Source organism: Saccopteryx bilineata, chromosome 10, assembly GCF_036850765.1.
Source record: "Saccopteryx bilineata isolate mSacBil1 chromosome 10, mSacBil1_pri_phased_curated, whole genome shotgun sequence".
Classification (NCBI taxonomy): Eukaryota; Metazoa; Chordata; class Mammalia; order Chiroptera; family Emballonuridae; genus Saccopteryx; species Saccopteryx bilineata.
The window spans coordinates 33965065-33987208 of record NC_089499.1 but is presented as its reverse complement, the minus strand read 5'-3'; the positions used below and the strand labels follow the sequence as shown (position 1 = coordinate 33987208).

General features: G+C 42.2%; 1 protein-coding gene across 1 annotated transcript in view; it reads right to left on the bottom strand.

Moving 5' to 3' along the window:
- LOC136314204 (collagen alpha-4(VI) chain-like) overlaps window positions 1–22144 on the bottom strand; it is a 127594-nt gene that overhangs the window by 86607 nt on the left and 18843 nt on the right. The window contains exons 3-8 of the mRNA XM_066244769.1: window positions 18131–18742; window positions 15025–15612; window positions 13732–14337; window positions 9821–10450; window positions 6037–6582; window positions 5116–5676 (exon numbers count right to left, since the gene is read on the bottom strand). Of these exons, the coding sequence (XP_066100866.1) occupies window positions 5116–5676; window positions 6037–6582; window positions 9821–10450; window positions 13732–14337; window positions 15025–15612; window positions 18131–18742 (3543 nt within the window). The remainder of the gene's footprint in view (window positions 1–5115; window positions 5677–6036; window positions 6583–9820; window positions 10451–13731; window positions 14338–15024; window positions 15613–18130; window positions 18743–22144) is intronic.

Here is a 22144-nt window from a genome sequence, read left to right as displayed (position 1 = left end):
TACCTTGCATGTACCATGTTTCAGGGGAGCATACTAAAAAATATCAGGACCGATAACCACTCCCCAGTTTCTGCTACTTCTACCTGAAAAGTTTTAAGCCCTCCTGGAACAGTGTAGGTAGATTTTGAAGGTCCATTGATCTTTCATTTTATAGCAACCTACTCACAGGTATATAAGACCATTCTCAAAATTCACTTAAGACAAAAAGTCAAAGATCATCAGATTCTAATCTGGGTTAGAATCTGAATGAATGATTTAAAATATAACTTATTGACCATAAAGTGTCTATTAATTACTTCTGGACAGTGAACATAACTTGGGACTGTCTAGGGCAGGGGTCCCCAAACTTTTTACACAGGGGGCCAGTTCACTGTCCCTCAGACCAATGGAGGGCCGGACTATAAAAAAAACTATGAACAAATCCCTACGCACACTGCACATATCTTATTTTAAAGTAAAAAAAAAAAAAAGGGAACAAATACAATATTTAAAATAAAGAACAAGTAAATTTAAATCAACAAACTGACCAGTATTTCAATGTGAACTATGGGCCTGCTTTTGGCTAATGAGATGGTCAATGTCCGGTTCCATATTTGTCACTGCTAGCCATAACAGGTGATATGACGTGCTTCCGGAGCCATAATGCGTGCATCCCACATCACCAGAAGTAGTACTGTACGTGAGCCATGCTGCGCTTTGTGGTGCCGCCACATACAGTACTCCCGGAGCAAAGGATGAAGATGGATCCTGTGCTCCTCTCACTGACCACCAATGAAAGAGGTGCCCCTATTGGAGGTGCAGCGGGGGCTGGATAAATGGCCTCAGGGGGCCGCATGTGGCCTGCGGGCCGTAGTTTGGGGACCCCTGGTCTAGGGCATGCTAGGACATTTGAACATTTTCTCCTTAGACCAGCACACATTGGAATATTTGGCTTGGAATCAATAAAAACAGAACTTCACATTTGGAGGGGGTGGGCAATTTTGAGGAAAATAAATAATACTGACCCTGCACCACTAAAAAGGGTTATAAACAGTGGCTTAAAGTTTCTCAGGGGCCTGAGATGCAGGAGTGAGCCACAAGTTCTCCATCTTCTAAATATCAAACTCTGGGCAAGCTATATGAATATGTTTCTAGAGTCACCAGTATAGAAAATACCTTTCTCTGCTCCTTTCATAGAAAACATCTTGGTTTTGTTTTGACTTTTAAATCTCTGATTGAAATTCACCAAAAGGGGTTTCAACGAATGTAAATCCCATTTTTATATCAGATTTGATTTCAGGGGTGGGGAGAAGGAGTTTTCATTTGCAATGTGGTACATCATTCCACCATTTTTTTTCTTTTTTTTTTTTAATTCATTTTAGAGAGGAGGGGGAGAGACAGAGAGAGAGAGGTAGAGAGAGAGACAGAGAAAGAGAGAAGGGGGGGAGGAGCTGGAAGCATCAACTCCCATATATGCCTTAACCAGGCAAGCCCAGGGTTTTGAACCGGTGACCTCAGCATTTCCAGGTCGACGTTTTATCCACTGCGCCACCACAGGTCAGGCCATTCCACCATTTTTGATTTACATTTTCCTCAGGGACATTTCCAGCTGTCTTTATTGTGTAATGCAAGGAGCATCTTCTTTCCCTGTTAATGGAGGGATAAACCTTGCCAGGTGATCTCTAAGGTCTTTACGATCCAGCTTTATGAGTCTACAATTCTAAAATTAATTAGGTTCTAGCTATTTTTCAAGTATCCAGTTAATTTTATCCAAAAAAGACAAAGCTGAAGATAAATATAAACCCAATGTACTGCATGGTGCAAATGAACTGAGAAGAGAAGCTGGCATCCTTTATTTCTTTTCCTCTCCTGGATAATGCCCAGGTGCATACGAACACAAAAACAGGACTTTAATATCTGAAGACTCTGAACTGCTTAATGCAGCACATCCCATAATCTATGCTTACTCAAGACATGTTAAACATGCACTTTTTTCAATTGTTTCTGAGTTCACCAAGGACACTGCAAAGTAATGACATTCTTTAGACACTATAAACGAAACTATTCATTTAGTATTCTAGAAAATTGGCTCCAGTTTTTTACACCAACTGCTGGGATGTCAAACCCTGCCTCCGTTGTTTCCCATCTGTCTCTCTTAACCTCTCTTATTTTTCTCATGTTGATAATGAAAACTCAGTATTTTAAAAATAGCATCTGCTTCCTGTGGGACAGACATAGGAATATTATTAAACTTATGGATTTTATTATATACTCTTCTATTCCATACAATACTGTACTTCACTATACCTACTCTACATTACTTTGCCATTTTATACCATTCAATGACATTCGATGCTATTCTATACTATACGACTATCATGAGTCTCATAATGATGTTTTAGTCAACAACAGACCACACGTATACAATCTATGGTCCAAGAAGATTACAGTGGAGCCAAAAATTCCCATTGCTTAGTGATGGAGCCATGATAAGGTCAAAGTGCAAAGTATTACTGTTTTGTGCCAATCTCCATCTATGGGTAGCAATGTGATCACTAGATGTGCCGAGGGGCACTCACCTGGGTCCTAGTGAGCCTCCTACAGACATCTCCTCTTTCTAAACCAGTGTTACAACTACACCAAACCTTTGGTTCTTATTACGTTGCAAGGCGCCAGGTACCCTTCAGCAATAACCATTAGAAAACTTTGCAAAAAATATAGAGTTTATTACATACAGGCCCTCACACATGGTGTACAAGGCACACAGGGAGGAACACAAGATCACAACTAGAGAGAGAGCAGAGGCCTGGGGTTCTGCATTTATGGGGGTCAAGTGTGAGGGAGGGGAGGAGGGGCTAAGATTTTGCAATTCACTCATTATTGGTTGATCTAAAACATAAGAAGGTGAGTTTAAAGCACAAGGGGAAAAAGCACCCCAAATGTTATCAAAATTAATCAAGATCTCTAACACGAAGGAGTTTCAGGAGAGGAGGTGGCCTGACTCTTTTATCTAGTGAGCCAGGCAATGTGTTTATTCCAGATAACCTTCATTGAAGCAGGTGCCTCTTTGAAGTAGAGGCCTTGGCAATGGAAGCTTAAATCAGGCACTTGCATTACAAAAAGAAAAGCCCACAGCCAGGGCGTATGCTACAATTACTCACTTGTTTGTGGTGATACTGGTATAAACAAACTTACTGTGCTACCAGTCCCATAAAAGTATGCCACCTACAATTACAGTGGTAGACTGTATCATCTAGGTCTGTGTAAGTGCACTCTCTGATGTCCACAGAACAATGAGATCGCCTAAGGACACATTTATCAAAAGGTATACTCACTGTACAAATTGGCAGTTACAGAATAGTCATGGGGATGTAAGGTATAGCATAGGGGATACAGTCAATAATATTCTAATAACTATGTATGGTGTCAGATGGGTACTAGATTTATCAGGATGATCACTAGTAAGTTATATAATGTCTAATCTCTGGTGTGTACACCTGAAACTAATATAATAATGTATGTCAACTGTAATTAAAAAATAAAAAATGATTTGCAAAAAAGATGGTGTGCTCATTGTTAAGTGACACACGACTGTGTATTATATTATATAATACTCTTCTATATTATACTATGCTTCATTATGCCATACTATGCTTCATTATGCCATACTATACTAGCCTCCTACTCAAAGTGTGATTTGAGAACCAACAAGATCAGTACCACCTGTATTTAGTAAGACAGAATCCTACCCAGAACTACTGAATCATAATCTGATTATAAAAAATCCCCAGGTGATTCAAATGCATGTTAAAGTTTGAGAGGCCCTGTTATGCCCTATTGCATATACCAAAAGGTGATATAGAACAGAATTTAGTATACAAACTCTAGAACCAGACTTCCCCAAGTTCAAATTTCAGCTTTACTATTTACTGGGGCCAAATAACCTGATTTTTCTGTGCCTTGGTTTCCTTATCTGTAAAATAGTATCTATTCAATAGGGTTGTGTGAAGATTTAATGTTTGAATATATAGAAGCCCTTGGAACAACAGCCCCTGGCACAAAAATGAAGCACCATCTGAAGGTTAGTTATCCTGACGATAATGTGGTCGTACTGTAGAATCTCACTCCCTGTGGGAAGGAGGTAGAGTCATCCATGAAGACATTCTCTGAGTCAAGCACCTGCTAAAAAGAAAGTCTTGAGAAAAGATCAGCAGTACAGCCCTGACTGTTGGGAAGAGGAACCTTTGTCTCTGGAGCTTGCTGTTCTGGATAAAAGCTTGAGGGGATAGAATGAGATTGAGGAAGACCTCAGCCACATGGAGGCAGATTAGCAACAAAGTAGAGAGACCCCTGTACAGAGCCACATAGAAAAAAAGGTGTGTTCTCTTTCATATGAACTACAATCTAACTGATAGTGCTCCCTGCTTCTATTTCCCTTTCCATATGCCCAAATCTTCAGTAAACTGTTTACTTGTTCCAGTCTGCTTCCATCTATCTACAAGGACTAAAGGGAAGAGTCATGGGGGTTTCTAGAGAGAATTCCGAGAAAGTTCAGGCTCTGGAGGCCAGAGTGGTAACAGTCAGAGGATGATTAAAAGATTCCCCAGGGGGGCCTGACCAGGCGGTGGTGCGGTGGATAGAGCGTCGGACTGGGATGTGGAAGGACCCAGGTTCAAGACCCCGAGGTCACCAGTTTGAGCGCGGGCTCATCTGGTTTGAGCAAAGCTCACCAGCGTGGACCCAAGGTCGCTGGCTCGAGCAAGGGGTTACTCGGTCTGCTGGAGCCCCATAGTCAAGGCACATATGAGAAAGCAATCAATAAACAACTAAGGTGTCACAACAAAAAACTAATGACTGATGCTTCTCATCTCTCTCCGTTACTGTCTGTCTGTCCCTATCTATCCCTCTCTCTGACTCTCTCTGTCTCTGTAAAAAAAAAAAAAAAGATAATAAAAGACTCCCCAGGGGAAGGTAAACCACAGCGTTAGGAGTTCAGTCCAGTTCTCCTACCCACAGGTTGAACTTCCCTTCCTCCCAAAGCTGGAAGGATCAGCTTTATTTTATTAAGAGAGCCAACAGGGTCCCTGGCACCTCTAATGGTCTTGTGGATCAAATAACAAACCCTTTGTCACTCACCTATGATCTCTGGAAAGCAGACTTTATAAAGAATTTCCTTCTCCAGATTCTGCAGGGACTCAAAATTGTCCTCTTGGTACAATCTGTCCTCATCATTAGTAATCTCCAAAAGGTGAGCTCTTGGGGCTTCTCCCACCCCAATGGCAAAAATAATTATGTCTCTGTCCCTGAGGGCCTTCGCTGGTTTGGTTACACTGTCCTGGGCAACCCCATCAGTGATCACAATCAAATACTGGTGAACACTGGGTCTCCCTCCTCTTGAACTGTCAAAAAAAGGCAGAGTGAAATCCAGGGCTTTCCCAGTGCACGTGCCAGCATTCATCTGCTGAACATTGGAGATGGCTCTGTGGATGTCCACCTGTGAGGAGTATTGGTTGAGCCTGAATTCTTCCTGGGGGTCTGAGCTGAACTGCAAAAGGCCGAATTGAATTTCATCAGCACTGATATTAGATCGCCTCACCATTCTCATCATGAATCCCTTCATCTTTTCAAAGTCTTTTGAGGAGATGGATTCTGAACCATCTATCAGAAAGATAATGTCAGCTTTCTTACTCTTACAGGCTGTGGAGAAAAGAGGGAGGGAAAACAGAACAGAAAATTACTCAGAGCCTAAAACCAATTAATTACAAGTCCTCAGAGACAGTCTGAGGTGGCAAAAATACCCAACATAAAAATATTTTTAAAGAGGGTAGAAGAAGTCAATGAAATAAATTTTCTATGACCCAGCACAAACCAGTCTCAAAATAGACATAGCTGTATGATAAAGATATAAAATTTGACCAGCATGCTTCATTTTAGGTCATGGTCACTCTGTGTCCTATACTCACATAGTGAGTCCACACTTCAAGAATTAATCCTATTCATATATAGATTACATATATATCTGAAGAGAAAGAGAGAGATTAAAGAAAGAATTCTTACTCTCTGAGGAACAGATGTCTTGCACCACTTCTTGTTGGATGGCCTTCAATAGATCAAACTCGTACACGAAGAACATGTTGTCTTTAGCTATCTCCTGAAGCTCAGCAGTGTTCGCTTCTCTGACCCCAATAGCATAAATGAGTATCCTGCTTCTCCTCAGTGCCTCTGCAGCCTCAGCCACCCGGTCCGCCGACCGGCCGTCAGTGATGACTATGAGATACTGAGGCACATTGCTGCGGGCCGTGGCTGCAAAGACCTGAGCCATGTGTCTCAAGGCCTGGCCCGTCCTAGTGCCACCTCCCCTCTGCTGGATGCCATCAATGGCTACCGTCAGTCTTGCCACACTGGGGTACTGGCTGAGGATAAAGTGACTGTTAACTCCATCTGAGTACTGAACGACTCCAAACTGTACTCTGTCGGGCCCGATAGGGAACATCTTTACCACTTCGTTCATGAACGCCTTCATCTCAAGAAAATCGTCTGGCTGGATGCTGCCAGACCCATCCATGAGGAAGTAAATGTCCGCCTTCTCGATGTGCACACAGCCTAGGCAATAGGAAGAGGCAGCAACCCATTACATTAGAACGGAGGTGAGAAGGTGTGGTCCCCAGCTAGACTGAGCCCCAGCTGCCGACGGCTATAACCTGCTCACTGGCTCAACCCGGACTGGCTGCCTTCCCTTGCTCTCTCCCTCATCTCCACTCCCCCACCCAGGTGCCCTGAAGTCACCTCCCAGATAAATCACTTGCTACCAGATCCTTGCTTGTCTCAGGGTCTATTTCTAGTGAACCCTGCTTAAGACATGAAGTGAATACTACTTGGCATTTCTCAAATGAGTAAGTTGAGAACAAGCTAAAGGTAAAATATCAGAGCATATTTGAAGCTGTGAATTGTCTCAGTATCCCATATTCCTGCTTCCCATGCAAGTCACCCTTTTTACATTCAGGGGCTCTTCTCTGACATTTAAGTGCATTTAACTTTCTGTTTTAGATGCTGTCTCCACCACTCGTGAGCAGGCTTACCCCTTTGCATCTCAATTTCCTAATCTGTCAAACAAGAATCTTAACACCCACTCAGTGCGTTTGTTGTGAGGGGTAATTACGATCATGGAAAGATAGCAGAGCTGAGTTTTAAAACTTCATGGTTAAGATCACCCAATGTTTTATTTTTGGCACTTCGCAGGTTCCTCAAAAAGTATGAACCATAACTTTCTCCTATCTCCTTGCAGTAAGAGTGACCCAGCCTTGTGTTATTAATGTCTGGATTCCCTTGACCCAGGGATGAATTAAGAACCCTTTCACATTTTCTGGCTGAAAGGGAAATGGTCTGCGGTGGGAGCTGGGTTCCACTGCTCATGCCTTCATTTGGGATGACCTTGGTCCAGCCAATATGTAAGGCATACAGGAAAAAAAGAAAGCTTGTTTATCTGAATGAACTTCAAATTTAACTGGGCATCCCTACCCTAGAGGAGCAGGCATTGTAAGGGCACATGGCTCAGAAGGGTGTAGAGAGGAGTGATCAACCCCTGTGATGTTAGTCAAATGCTTGAAGAATGAAGGAAAAATTATGAAAAAAGAAAGTGAAACCTTGGACCTCACTAGAATCCAGCACCCAGTGGAGACAGGTAGATAGTTAGTCTGAGTTTGAGAAAAGCACCACTGTACAGGAAGGGGCATTGCCACAGGCAGCCCCAGGCAGCCCAGGGCCTTTGCACTGTCCAGAGGCGTGAGGAGCCCTGAATACTGCCTGGTACTACACATCAGGGGGGCTTGGGGGTGGGGAGTCTGGCTGCTGCTCAGCCTCCACATCTGTTACATACACAAAGTGCTTAGCAGAGTGGCTAATACTTAGCAAACGACCAATAAATGGTAGATATTGTAAAAATTATAATCTGCTAGGGCAGAATTCTGGTAAAAAATCTCCCAATTTTTGAGGGGCACAAAGAAAACAAGATAGAAGGTGACAGAGGACAATCTGACTTTGGGTGGTGGGTATGCAACATAATTGAACGACAAGATAACCTGGACTTGTTATCTTTGAATATATGTATCCTGATTTATTGATGTTACCCCATTAAAAAAATAAAATTATTTTTAAAAAAAATCTCCCAATTTTTATTTACCTTTAAGCTACCCCCAATCCCAACTCCTCTATACTTTGGGTTGATTTTCCTGATTCCAGGTTTCTTTTAGCTGCTATGCATTCTGGGAAAGAGATCAATTCTCAAGTCTTGATACAGTTTGTAATAGAAGGAGAGAAAAGGAGGCTTCTCTCCTTCTCTACGGATTTGAGGCAAGAGGCGCACAAGGAAATGCAATTTGTATTTAACAGTTTTGTTCCTCATTCCCAGGACAGAGAAAGGGACTAAGAAAATCATGGGAATTTTTTTTATTTTAAATAAATTTTTATTTTAAATTTACTCAGCACAAGTAATCAAAAAACTACAAGGTCATATAGTAATTGATTAAAAAAAAAAAAAGAAGAAGCTCAGCCACTCAGTCATTTTCCCCTGAAGATATAATCCCAGCCTTGAATTATTAAGTTAATTATTTATATTTCAAATTGTCACACTCTTTCTATAATTCTGATTTGACGTATTAGCACAGATGGACAAAAATAGACAAGTAGGCAGACAGACACAAAGATATTTAGAACAGCCAGTAGGTGGCAAACTTGGGATTTAAAATTCAGGCAAATTGACCCAAAGGCATACTTATTTTACTGCTGCTTTTTTTCTGGGGTTTTGTTTGTTTGTTTGTTTGTTTGTTTGTTTTTTAACTCATATACAGTAGGAGGTCTCCTAACCTACCTCCTCTTAAGTGGTTTCCCATATAACTGAGGTCTTTCTTCTCCTCTGTAACACATGAGCAATACTCCCATGATCCATAGTGTGCCCTCCCCCGGAGGGCTCCCCAGTTGAACATCAGACAGTTCTGCTTTGCTCAGTGGAAGAGTAACCCTACCAAGAATAATGTGGGTTTGTCCCCAGCCTGTTTATGGCAGTTTTGTTATTATAAATACACAACAAATCTAATATTGTGCAAATCAACAGGATATGAATGTGACTAAAAGAGGTTTATTGCATCTATGAAAACCAGGTTAACTGCTTAGAAAAACCAATAAAGGCAGGTTGTTATGAAAGAAATCGTTGGTGTTACGAGATAGCACTAAAATAGATTGAATTTTTGAGATCATAAAAATCAATAAGGACTTCTGTACCCAGACTGTTCCAAAAGTGACTAAGTTATCTCTCCACTTTAAAGAAATTGGAAACTTATAGAAAATACGTTATTCAGTAACTGACAGAGAAAATACACAGAATTCTAATCAGCAGGACTCATATTCAAAGAAGCATTGGCTCCACACAAAAAGATTGGAGAATTGATATTCATTTATTTTTTAAGTTAAATTTCCAGAATGTTTGTATCTTTTTAGAAATAATTTCCTGTTTTATGTGACTTAAGATCTGATCAATCATACTCAGATCCCAATGGCTTCTACTGTAAACATACATATATTTTCATCTACCTGGTAAAATGGATGAGGGGTAAAATAAGAAAAAGGGAAGAATGTTCATTTTTTTATTTCATATTCTTCTGCACTGTTTGGAATCAAGACAAAATAAATTTTTTTTTTAAATGTTGAGTTGCAGTTTAATAAATTGACTCCAAAATATTTTCTTGGATGGGGCAGGGTAAGGGAAGGAAGGTAGAGGAGAGTTGATGTATGGAGCAAGCGCAGTAAAGCATTTAAAAATTAGCAAATTTTGAAATATTTCTCCTACCTTCTGGTGGGGCGTAGTCCATCCTACTAGTGGAAGTAGCTTTAACCACAATCTCAGGGCAGAGCTGGTTCTTAATCTTGCTCTCCACAATAGAGAGCTGCAGAAAGGATTCCAGAAGGATGATGTGTTTCCAAGGAGGATATGATGCTATCTTCTGCAGGTCCTCACTCTCTGAGGCAAGCTGGGTGCCCACTGCATAAATGGTAACCCCCACCCTGCGGAGGAGAGAAGCCGGTCTAGACACATTGTCTTGGGAGAAGCCTTCCGTGATGACCACAGCTATCTGGGTCACACCTTGTTTGGATCGACTGCCCTTCTCCTGAATAAAAACTTCATTTCTTAGGAAATCCAAAGCTGCACCAGTCTTGGTCCTTCCTTTTTTTCCTTGGTAAGTTAATTTGTCCAAATGCTCCAAGATTTGGGCAGGAGTCTGAAATGTACCCAGTGAGAACTCAAGTCGTGGTTCCTCACCGTAAAAGACCAAGCCAAGTCTCACAAGATTGGGATGAATGGTTAGAGAGCTGACGGTGGTCTTTAAGAAACTGACAACTTGTTGGAAATTCAATTGTCTAACCCTGCTAAATTCCTCAATGAGGAATACTAAGTCAGCAGGGATAGCAGTTGGACAGGCTATAAACAAACAAAAACAAAAAGAAGGGCTTTAGCATGAGAACAGAATAAAGACAACATTCATCTTGTATATGTTATATTATGCTATATTTTATATACTGTAATATTTATGTATTTATTTATTTTTATACTGTAATATTTAGTATTAAAATTATAATAATATACAGTAATGATACTAACTTATATTAATACATTCTAGAATTCAGTGGAAGTCTTTATGACCATCATTTGGCATGCATCACAGGGTTCGTGCCTATCCCAAATATTTTCACATGAAAGAGTATTCACATCACTTGCAAAATGCACTGCTCACAAAAATTAGGGGTACTTTATCACTTCATACATCCCCTAATTTTTTAGAGCAGTATATATAAACATATGCATTTCCATGAGAAAGTCATTTTTCAATTCATCTACGTCCATTATGATGAGCATCTGAGTCTTGCTTGACTAGTTTTTTCTTCATTGTTCTAGTTTCAGGAAACCCTGGGTCAAATTCTCTTTTATAGGCCTGAAACCTACTGAATTTAATAAATTTTCCATCCTGGCAAAAGATGGAAATAGTAAATTGTGACTACTATATTGTACACCTTTCTCTATCAATTTCATATTATTTCAACAGAGGCAACATGAAATGTTGCAAATTCCCATCAAAAATCTTTACCCAAAACATGGGCTGTCTTATTTTGTTATAAAAGAATCTTCCCTTTAACCTGCCTTAAGTGTGGTATTAAAGTTATGACTGCATTGAACTCCCTTCTAAGAGGAGTCCAACACCTCTCTCGCAATTTTAGGCCATGCTTACTGTAAAAAATTAAAAATATAAAAAACACATTAAAAACAACTGTGCTCACACACCAAAATGATCTAAGTCTGCTTTGATGTAAGTAAAAGTCAAGATCTCCCTAGCACAGAGCCAGAACCACATCCGCAGGGGGCTGACACCAGGATGCAGACAATTGAATATTGTGGGGAGGAGGGGAGTATGGAGAAGAGAATATAGGAACAACAGGATAATCTTTTTGACTTATCTCTGGTCTTTTAGTATCCTAAAATTTCCCTTTTGGTCCTTTTTTTTTTTTTTTTTTTTTTTTTTTTCTTTTACTGAAGCTGGAAACAGGGAGAGACAGTCAGACAGACTCCCGCATGCGCCCGACCGGGATCCACCCGGCACGCCCACCAGGGGCGATGCTCTACCCACCAGGCGGCGATGCTCTGCCCCTCTGGGGCGTCGCTCTGCCGCGACCAGAGCCACTCTAGTGCCTGGGGCAGAGGCCAAGGAGCCATCCCCAGCGCCCGGGCCATCTTTGCTCCAATGGAGCCTTGGCTGTGGGAGGGGAAGAGAGAGACAGAGAGGAAGGGGGGGGGGGTGGAGAAGCAGATGGGTGCTTCTCCTATGTGCCCTGGCCGGGAATCGAACCCGGGTCCCCCGCACGCCAGGCAGACGCTCTACCGCTGAGCCAACCGGCCAGGGCCCTTTTGGCCCTTTTTTAAAAAGAAACAAAAATCAATCTTAGAGTTTAAAGAAGGGTGTTGTCTCCGATTTTGCCAAGTTTAAAACACCTTCTCTAGAAACTCCAAGCACATTTTACTTCTCCTTTTCTTCTCCTGCTGGTACCAGGAGATATTACTCTCCTTTCAAGTTGTCATCAGGATAAATCCCCTTTCCTCTTTGTCAGGGCCACCATTCCTAGACCCAGGCGTCCTCCCTATATGACAGTTTAGCTTGAAAGTCCTTCTGAGTCAGAGGTGACATGCGAAATCCAGCCTGCACACAGAAGGCTTCCTTAAAAACAATTCTGGTGTCATTTTCCTGCTTAAAAGCCTACTGTTACTTCCCAGTGCCTTTGGGACCCCATAATCAGGGTTCATCCTACCTAATCTAATCTCATCCCTCACTACTTCTAAATCCTACCCTCAATCCCAGTTGGCTCCATTTTTTTCACCTTCTTCCACATTTATCCCACCCATTCCCACTTCCACGCCTTACTTATGCCTTTCCCTTCACCAAGACTAATTATTTCCCTTTTTCTTATATATTAAAATCATACCCATTACTAAGGGACCAATAATTCTTCTAAGGTCCTCCACTATGCCTTCCTTTTCTTCTACTTCTACTTAATATCATATCCATAAATTGTTCCTTAGATCTTTAATATTTCTACTTGGATGTTTTTCTTCTTATCTCACTCTGTTTGTCTTCTCTGTCTTTCCAAGGACCTTCATTCAGAAGTCCCCAAACTTTTTACACAGGGGGCCAGTTCATTGTCCCCCAGACCGTTGGAGGGCCGCCACATACAGTGCTCCTCTCACTGACCACCAATGAAAGAGGTGCCCCTTCTGGAAGTGCAGCAGGGGCAGATAAATGGCATCAGGGGGCCGCATTGTGGCCCGTGGGCTGTAGTTTGGGGACGCCTGCTCTAAATGTTGAGAGGTTTAGGCAGAGCTAAGATTCAAGAATGTTACTGTCAGGGACCAAGGCTATTAAACCTTGCTATTAAACCTCTAGCAATACGAAGGACAATCCTACACTATACAATGTAAATGTCCCACCCAAAACACGAATAGCATCTCCCTTGAGCATTTTGAATACCAACCTAAGGAAGAACTTTATTTAATCTGTAGGGAAAGGCCTTCTGGAAAAGGCATATGGTAACATAGATTACTGTTCAGAAATATTTACTCCCTACAACTCATTTCCATGGTAGAAGTATACTTTCCTGCTCCATTAGTGATGACACGGCCCTGTGTTGTTTTTGGCCAATCGGATATTAGCAGATATTGAAGCAGAGGTGTGAAAAGAGCTTATGCAATTGGGTTTCTCTCTTAAACATCTACAATTACCATGGGAAGAATATGCCTAGACTAGCCTAATGATCCCAGGAAGAAAATGAGAGAAAGCTACAAAACATAGGCAAATGGAGATCAGCCAATCTTCAGCCAAATCCCAAATCTGTGAATAAGCTCAGGCAAGACTAGCAAAGCCATTTAGTTGAACCCAAAGAAGATCAGCTGACCCCCTGGCAGACCTGTAAAAATAAATAATTATTTTCAGTCACTACCTTTATGGATGATTTTTTATACAGCATCATTGTGACTATAGTTGACTAATACAAGGTTTGTGCCCGAGGCAGCTCCATGCCCCCTCCTTTTCCCCGTCCACCAGCACTAGTGTCCCAGCAGTGAGGAATCCAGAATGCCCCCTTCTCGGCTCTTTCCCCAGACTTTCCTGTTATACTGAGACTTCCCAGTGGCTCACACACCTGAAGAGCAAACCATACCTCCTGCAGTCTCCTTCGCAGCCTCTGTCCTGAATTCGGACTGCCCGGTCCCTTGGATCGCCACACTCACATCTCGCATCACCTGTCTGACTTCATCTTGTCCCTGCATCTCATACACAAGCGGTGGAGTCCCCATCCCCTCCAGTTCTCTTCTGTCAAAGTCCTGCACACCCACAGATATGACTTTCACGCCTTTCCTCCTCAATGTCTGTGCGGCTTCCCAGACCTCATCCTCAGATTTGCCCGAGGTAATGACCACTGCATACTGGGGAATGCCCTGGAGAAACCGACTTCCCGCCGCTTCCTGGAAGAAGGTCTGCTGAAGGTATCGCAGAGCTTTGCCTGTCTTCCTGGAGCCTCCCCGAAGCACAAAATATTGATGGATGTGAGCAATCATCTCATCCTGGCTCTGGTAGGTACTGAGCAAAAATTCAGTGTGACCTTGACCACCATACTGAGCCAGCCCAATCTGGTACTTGTTCCTGCCAACATCTAGAGTGCCAACCACCCTGGAGATGAAATTCCGCATCCGCTGGAAACTGGCCTGTGATGTGTTCTGTGAGGTATCGGCAAGAAAGACCACATCTGCATGGCCCCGGGGGGATTCTGGAATTGAAGAGAGAAAGAGGGAAGAAAAGACACCCAGAAGAAAGTAAATCAAGTCAAACTCTGGTGGAAATTGAATACAAGAATAGTTTGTCAGGAGACACAAGAGAGAGAGGCACTCTGTTTATATAACACTGTACATATTGTACTTCCACCTCCTCGATGGGAGACTGTCACAAGGCTCTCTCCCTCTTACACCTCGCTGCCTATGTTGCCTGCTTCGTTAGACTAAAGTACCTTTCAATTTTTCTTCTTCTGCCAATGGAGGAGACAAGGGAAGTGAACATATACTGAGCAGTTACTTTGTTCCAAAGATTTTTATATACTTTAGCTGATTTAATCCTCACAAACCATCCTGCTAGGCAAATATTATCATCTTCATTGTGTATATGGGAAAACTGAAGCCAAGTTTAACTGCTTGTCCATGCTCACAAAACTAGACAGTAGCAAAGGCAGGATTTTTAAAAAATAAAAATGTCTTCTGGACTTCAAAACCCATGCTATTTCTTACCAGCATGGCAGCGTGAACTTCTCTCCCCGTGAGAACTTCATCTAGGAAGTCTTCTCAGGTTCCCCCAGGGTGGCGAACAGCTTCTTCTCCTACCTTCCACTGTACTCATTGTACCCTGACTCATAGTCATAGTGGGGCGTCCTGGTTAGAATGTTGGGTTTGACACAGCTTCTTACCTTTTATCTTAGCCTTCACTGCTGAGCACAGTGTCTGAAGAATGCCTCCTGAGACATCCTGTAGGCTGTTGAAGTTTTCAGTGTTAAAGAGAAACTTCTCAAATGGCTCACTGGCTATTTTTTGCAACTCCTGGACATCCTGGACATTGATGCCTACCACATACACAACAACACCATCTCCTTTCAACCTGTCAGCTGCCTGCTGGACTTCATCATTTGACTCCCCGTCGGTCACCAGGATGACTATCTGAGGAACCCCGTCTCTGGCCCGGCTGCCAGCCACCTCGGTCAAGTAGTTGGTCCTAATAAACTCCAGGGCGGTCCCTGTGTTTGTGCCCCCTGGACGGTAGGGCAGGTTCTGGATATGCTCCAGGACCACACTCTTCAGCTGGTACTGGTTCAGCTGAAAGGCTGGGTGGGTGTTGTCATTATACTGAGCGAGTCCCACTCGGACCTGGTCGCTCCTGATGTCAAGCCCCAAGACGACAGTGTGAAGGAAGTTCTTGACTTTCTGGAAGTTCTGGGGTCCGATGCTGGTTGAGCTGTCTACTAGAAAGACGATATCTGCCAGGACTGCTTCTCTGCAAGCTGCAACAGAGAGCATAGAAGGGATAGTCCGTGGACCTTCACTCAAAGTGCGTAGAAACCAATGGAGCCAAATGCTGTACAGAAAGGGAGAGCAATGCCAGGCAACCTACACTCAGTGGTCCTCACACTCCCCAGCTGATGCTGTGCTCAGAAAAGTAACAACATCCCTCATGCCTTTCCTTCCCTCCACTTCGTCACCTTCTGAGACTTCTGCCATGCTCTGCTGATACTTCTAACATTGAAATCCACCTGGACAATCCCTTCACTCTTATTAACAGAAAAACACTTTTATAAATGTATTCGCATGCTGAGAAAGGGGCTGTCCTCTTTCTGGTGGGAATACACTTCATCTCTAGGAGTGTGCTGACACCAATGAGTCAGAAAGCTGGGATGTATCCCAGGTTCTGCCGCACATTTCATTGCAGCTCTACCACTTAGTAGCCTTGTGACCTATGTGTCACTCACCTCTATGGGACTCAATTCTCCCTCTGCAGCGCTGAAATCTTTATCCCAGCCCTCACAGTCTCACGGGGTTGCTTGAGGCTAAGTGAGATGATCTGTAGCAGACAGTATCAGTGCTGTGCCAGGTGCTTTGGGTTCCTTTTTTACTATTTCTGTACACCAGCTTATGGAGCTATGTTGCCTACAATATATGAAAGCCTAGCTCCTTTTTCTTGGGTCAAGACAATCCTGAGTTCTCCTGGAGATCAAGCCAAAATCACCCTCTGTGGAACTTTTGCTTAAGGTCACACCTTTCCTGTCTTTCTTCTACTTCTCAGTCCTGCATCCTCTACATGCTTACCAACCTCCTATGGGAGCTATTTCATACCAAATAGTGTGTATTCAAATCCTTGCCTTGGGATCTGTTCCTGGGAAACACAATCTAAGACATCTTTCTATTGAAATGAATCTGTTCTAAAAGACTTGGGACCAAGGCCCAGCTCTGCCATCCAGTTATATTACCTTTGGTGTCAGGTTCCTCACATGAAGAACGCAAATAATACTAAGTGCCTTATGTATCTATGTAAAAACAAATGCTAATTGCCCTATATATCTAACCCAAAACAAAAGCATTATGTATCCATTATCTATCAGTCAGATGGGCAATGCAAACAAGATTTGAAAACTACATAAGGGCCCTGGCTGGTTGGCTCAGTGGTAGAGCATTGGTCCAGCACGTAGATGTCCTGGGTTCTATTCCCAGTCAGTGCCTACAGGAGAAGTGACCATCTGCTTCTCCATCCTTCCCCCCTTCTCTCTCTCTCTCTCTCTCTCTTTCTTTCTTTTCCTCCTGCAGCCATGGCTCAATTGGTTCAAGCAAGTTGGCCTCAGGCACTGAGGATGACTCCATGGCCTCCTCCTCAGGCACTAAAAATTGCCTCCATTGCCAAGCAATGGAGCACAGGCCCCAGATGGGCAAAGCATCACTCCCTAGTGGGCATGCCAGGTGGGTCTTTATTGGGCACATGCAGGAGTCTGTCTCTCTGTCTTCCTTCCTCTCACTAAATAAAAAAAAGAAAGAAAAAAAAAGAAACCTACATAACACCAAGCAAATTAGTTATTATTGTATATATAAAACCTCTTTGTATACCTGGAAGCACTCTATAAAAATAAGATATATAATTTGGTTGTACAGATGCAATATTACCACCACATGCCTGTGGCATCAAATGGTTCAGAGGTTTTAGCACTTCTTTCAATTCATCTACCCTATGTAGAAATATCAAAATAAGGAATAAGTCATGAAGACTCTCCTTCCCTTTCCTTGTTCAAAGTTCCATGCTTTCTTATAGAATTTAGAATTAATGTGTGAAGAATTTTCACCAGTTTATGCCCCATCACCACCGACAGAGGCACAAAGCTGATGACAAGCGTGTCATCACAGGCAATGACTATAAATGCTTATGTGCATCTCTAATGGGCTAGGAACTGTGATAAGCAGTTTACTTGCATAATTCTATTCAAACTTTCCAGCAACTCTCTAAAGCAGGCACTATCATCTTAGAAAAAAATTTATAGATTCAGAGAGATACAGTACCATGTTCAAGATGACGCAGTTAGAAAGAGGAGAATTGGGATTTGAAACCAGATTTTTCTTTTCCCTAAATCCATCCTCTTACCTGGTACATTACAACAATACACTAGCAGTAAAATAAGCCAGCCTCCTGGGGGATCTAAGCCCTTCTCCCCTTTTCTGCCCTCCCCCATCCAGGCAATACAGTTAAATTAATCTAGGAATAATAATACCATAGGAACAAATATTTCTTTCATCAAAAATGGACTTATACTACATGCCTGTATAGAACCATCATAGCCCACAGGATTAAAAAAAGAAACAAGAGTTGATAACTTTGGGTCAATTAGAGAAGAGAAGAGCATACAGATGGTTTAATGGAATTTTAATATTAAAATCAAGCATGTACACATATGGAAAATAAGAAAGACAGTGGATAAATAAGAGATAAATCTTGAGTTCTGTGATTTCTAGATCAGAAATAATAAGGAAAAGCTTTCATACCTGGAAAGACGTGGTCAACGAGTTGGGCTGCCTTGGCCAAAGTAGCACAGAGCTCCTTCTGCAGCTTCTGGGTGAGGCTGCCCAGACCAGAGAAGTTGGAGGCAAAGGAGGTAAACTTTTCCACTGGACTGCTCGCAATCTCCCTGAGCTCTGCCAAAGTTGCACCTCCAACACCAATGGCATAAAGCAGGATGCCTGCCCTTCTAAACGCCTCAGCAGGTTTCTGCACAGGGTCCTCAGCTGGGTTGCTGCTGATCACCACGGCGATTTGAGGCACTCCCTGGCTTGCCCGGCTCCCTGATTTTTCCTGGAAGTGGTGATCTAGAAGGAATTGCAGGGCCAGGCCCATCTTGTTGCCCCCAAGGCCTCTAGGATTCCATTGAAATCTCCGAATGTGTCTCAACATATCACTTTTGCGGTAGTATGTGGAAAGTAGAAACTCACTGTGGGGCACATCACTGTACTGGGCCAGCCCCACGTGGATGGTCTGTCTGCTGACATTGAAGCCATTCACCACGGTGTACAAGAAGTTCCGCATATTGCGTGTATATTGGGGGTTGATGTTGCTGTCCACTAGAAACACGACATCTCCTACAAAGGCCTGGCTGCAGACTGAGGAACAGAGTCAATTAAAGATAAAACATTATAAAATCAACAGCGACTGGCTGTAAATATATCTCTCCCAAAGCAATACCTTTACAACCCACAGGTCTGCCTGCAAGCTCTTTGATGACAGCTAATATGCATGCAGCCTAAACACATAATCATCTTTCTCTGCTTCCTCATGGCCACCAGCTACCCTTGTTCACCTGCCACCCTCTGTTCAGTTCCAACAAACATTTAACCCTTCAATTAGATCCCTGACCATGGTCCTCCATTCATCCTTTAAACTTAATAAAAGAAACAAGGGAATCAAAAGAATAAGTAAACAAATGGGACTATCAAACCAAATAGTTTTTGCACAGCAAAGGAAACGATAAAAAAAAAAAAAGAAAGACAACCTGCTGAATGGAAGAAGATATTCACCAATGATACATCCAATAAGTGGTATTATCCAAATATATGTAAGGAATTCATACAACTTGACACACACAAAAAAAATCTGACTAAAAAATTAGAGGATTTGAACAGATATTTCTCTAAAGAGGACATAGAGAAGATCAACAGACATATGAAAAAATGCTCAGCATTACTAATCAACAGGGAAATGCAAATTAAAACCGCAATGAGATATTGCCTCACACCTGCCAGAATGGCTAGTGTCAATAATCAACAAACAAGTATTGGCGAGAGTGTGGTGAAAAGGGAACCTTCATGCACTGTTGGTAGGATTGTAAATTGGTACAATCCCAGTATGGAGGTTCCTCAAAAAATTAAAATTAGAACTGCCACATGACCCAGTAATTCCACTTCTAGGTATTTATCTGAAGAAATCCAAAATATTAATTCAAAAAGACATATGCATGTCTATGTTTATTACAGTATTATTTATAATAGCCAAGCTATAGAAGCAACCTAAGTATCTATTGATTGACAAATGAATAAAGAAGATGTGGTACATATATTCAATGAAATATTACTCAACCATAAAAATGAAATCTGCCCTGGCCAGTTGGTTCAGTGGATAGAACATCAGCTCAGCATGCAGATGTCCTGGGTTTAATCCCCAGTCAGGGCACACAGGAGAAGTGACCATATCCTTCTTTCCCTCACCTTCTCCCTCTTATCTCTTTCTCCCCCTCTCGCAGCCAGTGGCTCAGTTGATTAGAGCATCAACCCCAGATGGTGGTTGCCAGGTGGATCCTGGTCAAGGCACATGAGGAGTCTGTCCGTTTATCTCCCCTCCTCACTTAAAAAAAATGAAATCTTACCATTTGCAACAAAATGGACAACCTAGAGGGTATTGTACTAAGGGAAATAAGTTGGACAGAAAAAGACAGATATCATATCATTTTACTTATATAGAGAATCTAAAAAATAAATACATAATAACAAGCAAAACAGAAACACACTCACAAATACAGAGAACAAATTGATGGTTGCCAGATAGGAGAGAGGTTGGAGGAGTGGGGAAAAGAAGGGAAGAGATTAAGATGTTCAAATTGCCAGTTATAAAAACAGTCATGGGGATGTAAGTCATAGGGAATGTAATCAAGAATATTGTAATAACTAGGGATGGTGTCAGATGGGCACTGATTATCAGGATAATCACTTTATCAGTTATATAAATGTCTAATCACTGTGTTGCACACCTGAAGCTACTATAATATTGTAAGTCAACTATAATAATAAATAAATTGATGGGTAGATAGATAATTTTTAATTAATTAATTTTATTGTTATTATTTTATAATTTTAAAAAGAAAAAGAAAACAGCTTCCTATTAGTAGAGAATGCCATTGATACCCCACCTAAATCTCCTTTGCCGGCTAGCACACTTATGCCCCAGTTGCTTAAAGCCTAACAGTTAACCGATCCTGTCTGGGACTTTGGAGACCTGCCACTGACTGAACTGAGCAGCCTTATCTGGAAACACCTGGGAAGATACACCCTGTGTGGCCAACGATTGAACACCTCGTGATACAAACACCTGGCCCCCGTGTCTTAACTGAAACAATTCACGGTGCTATTTATGCTTCAGCATCTCCCATGACTCGGGTCAAGGCTTGATTTTACCCGAGGCTACATCCTTGCTTCATTTCTTCCCCCCACTACCCTATATCCCCTTCTCTCACTCCCTTACAGATTTGTCCTAAAAAATACCCACTCCAAGTCACACATTCACCAAATCCCTGTTCTGGGCTCTGTTTCTAGAGCACTTGGCCTAAGACATCAGTTTTCCATCTTTGACCTCTGGCACTCCCTGGCTACCACCACCAGCCTTTTAGTGTGGCTCGTGGCATTATGATAAATGGCTCACATTTGTCCTCTGGCTCCCTGAACTCAAGGCCACATTGTACAATTATTCCTCCCAAACCCAGCTCTAATCCTGGGAGACACAATCCCAACAGTGATCAAACCAAGTGGTACTCCAGCTGGGCCCATCTGGCCTCCAGCATGAAAGGTATCAGACGCCACCAGGTGGCTGCAGGATTTAAGCAAATAGCTAATCTCTCTCTTTCAGACTGTGTTTCTCTAGAATAAGTGATTGACCAGATGACCCGGTCTCTTTCAACTTAAACTTTGCTTATCTGTGACAAGAAGTGAAAGGTGGATTAAGCACAGTGTTTGTGTAGACAAAAAAAAAAGAGAGAGAGGTGATTATGATCTATCTACTTCTCAGTAACCACCACGACTTCTCCCCCTCCCTCTAATACGTCACAATTTCATTATCTGTGATGCTGGGAGAAGAACACATAAACTAATGATAACAGGAGAAACAAAAGCAGAAACCAGCCAAAGATGGTTTTAGTTTTAAGTGGCTGAAAAACCAAGGGATAATTATCTCGGAGTGGTCCAACACATCTTGCACTTGGTTTTGTAACAGGAGGGTAAAAATCCTAGCTTGGGCTGTCCCTGCCCTATCTCTCCAGCTTTATCTCTCTACCCTCTCCACTTTGCTCTCTGTGTTCCAGGCTCCTTAGTCCAGATTCTCAAAGTTTCTACACTCCCACTTGCCCCTGACGACTTTCTCTTCTATCTTTCTTTCATCCTTTCTTCCTTTCCTCTTTTCTTTCTGTTTTCCTCCTGGCAATTTTCCACAGAATCATGTCCTTTTATCTTGGTTTGTAATACAAACATTCATTAGTGTGCTTATTCAATTAATGGTAATCTCACCAACTAGACTGTGAGCTCCATGGAAACAGACACTATATTTTTTGTTTGTCTACCACTCAAGTGTCTAGCATAGGATAGTCACCCAAAAGAATAATTGAGGAAGGAAACATTTGCGAAAAAGAAAGGGAGAGAGAGCAAGAGGAAAGGATAAGACATACTGAACATTAATGAAACCAACTAAAAGAATCAGAACATTTTAGAGCTAGAAATAATTCTATGAGACTATGCAATGCAATA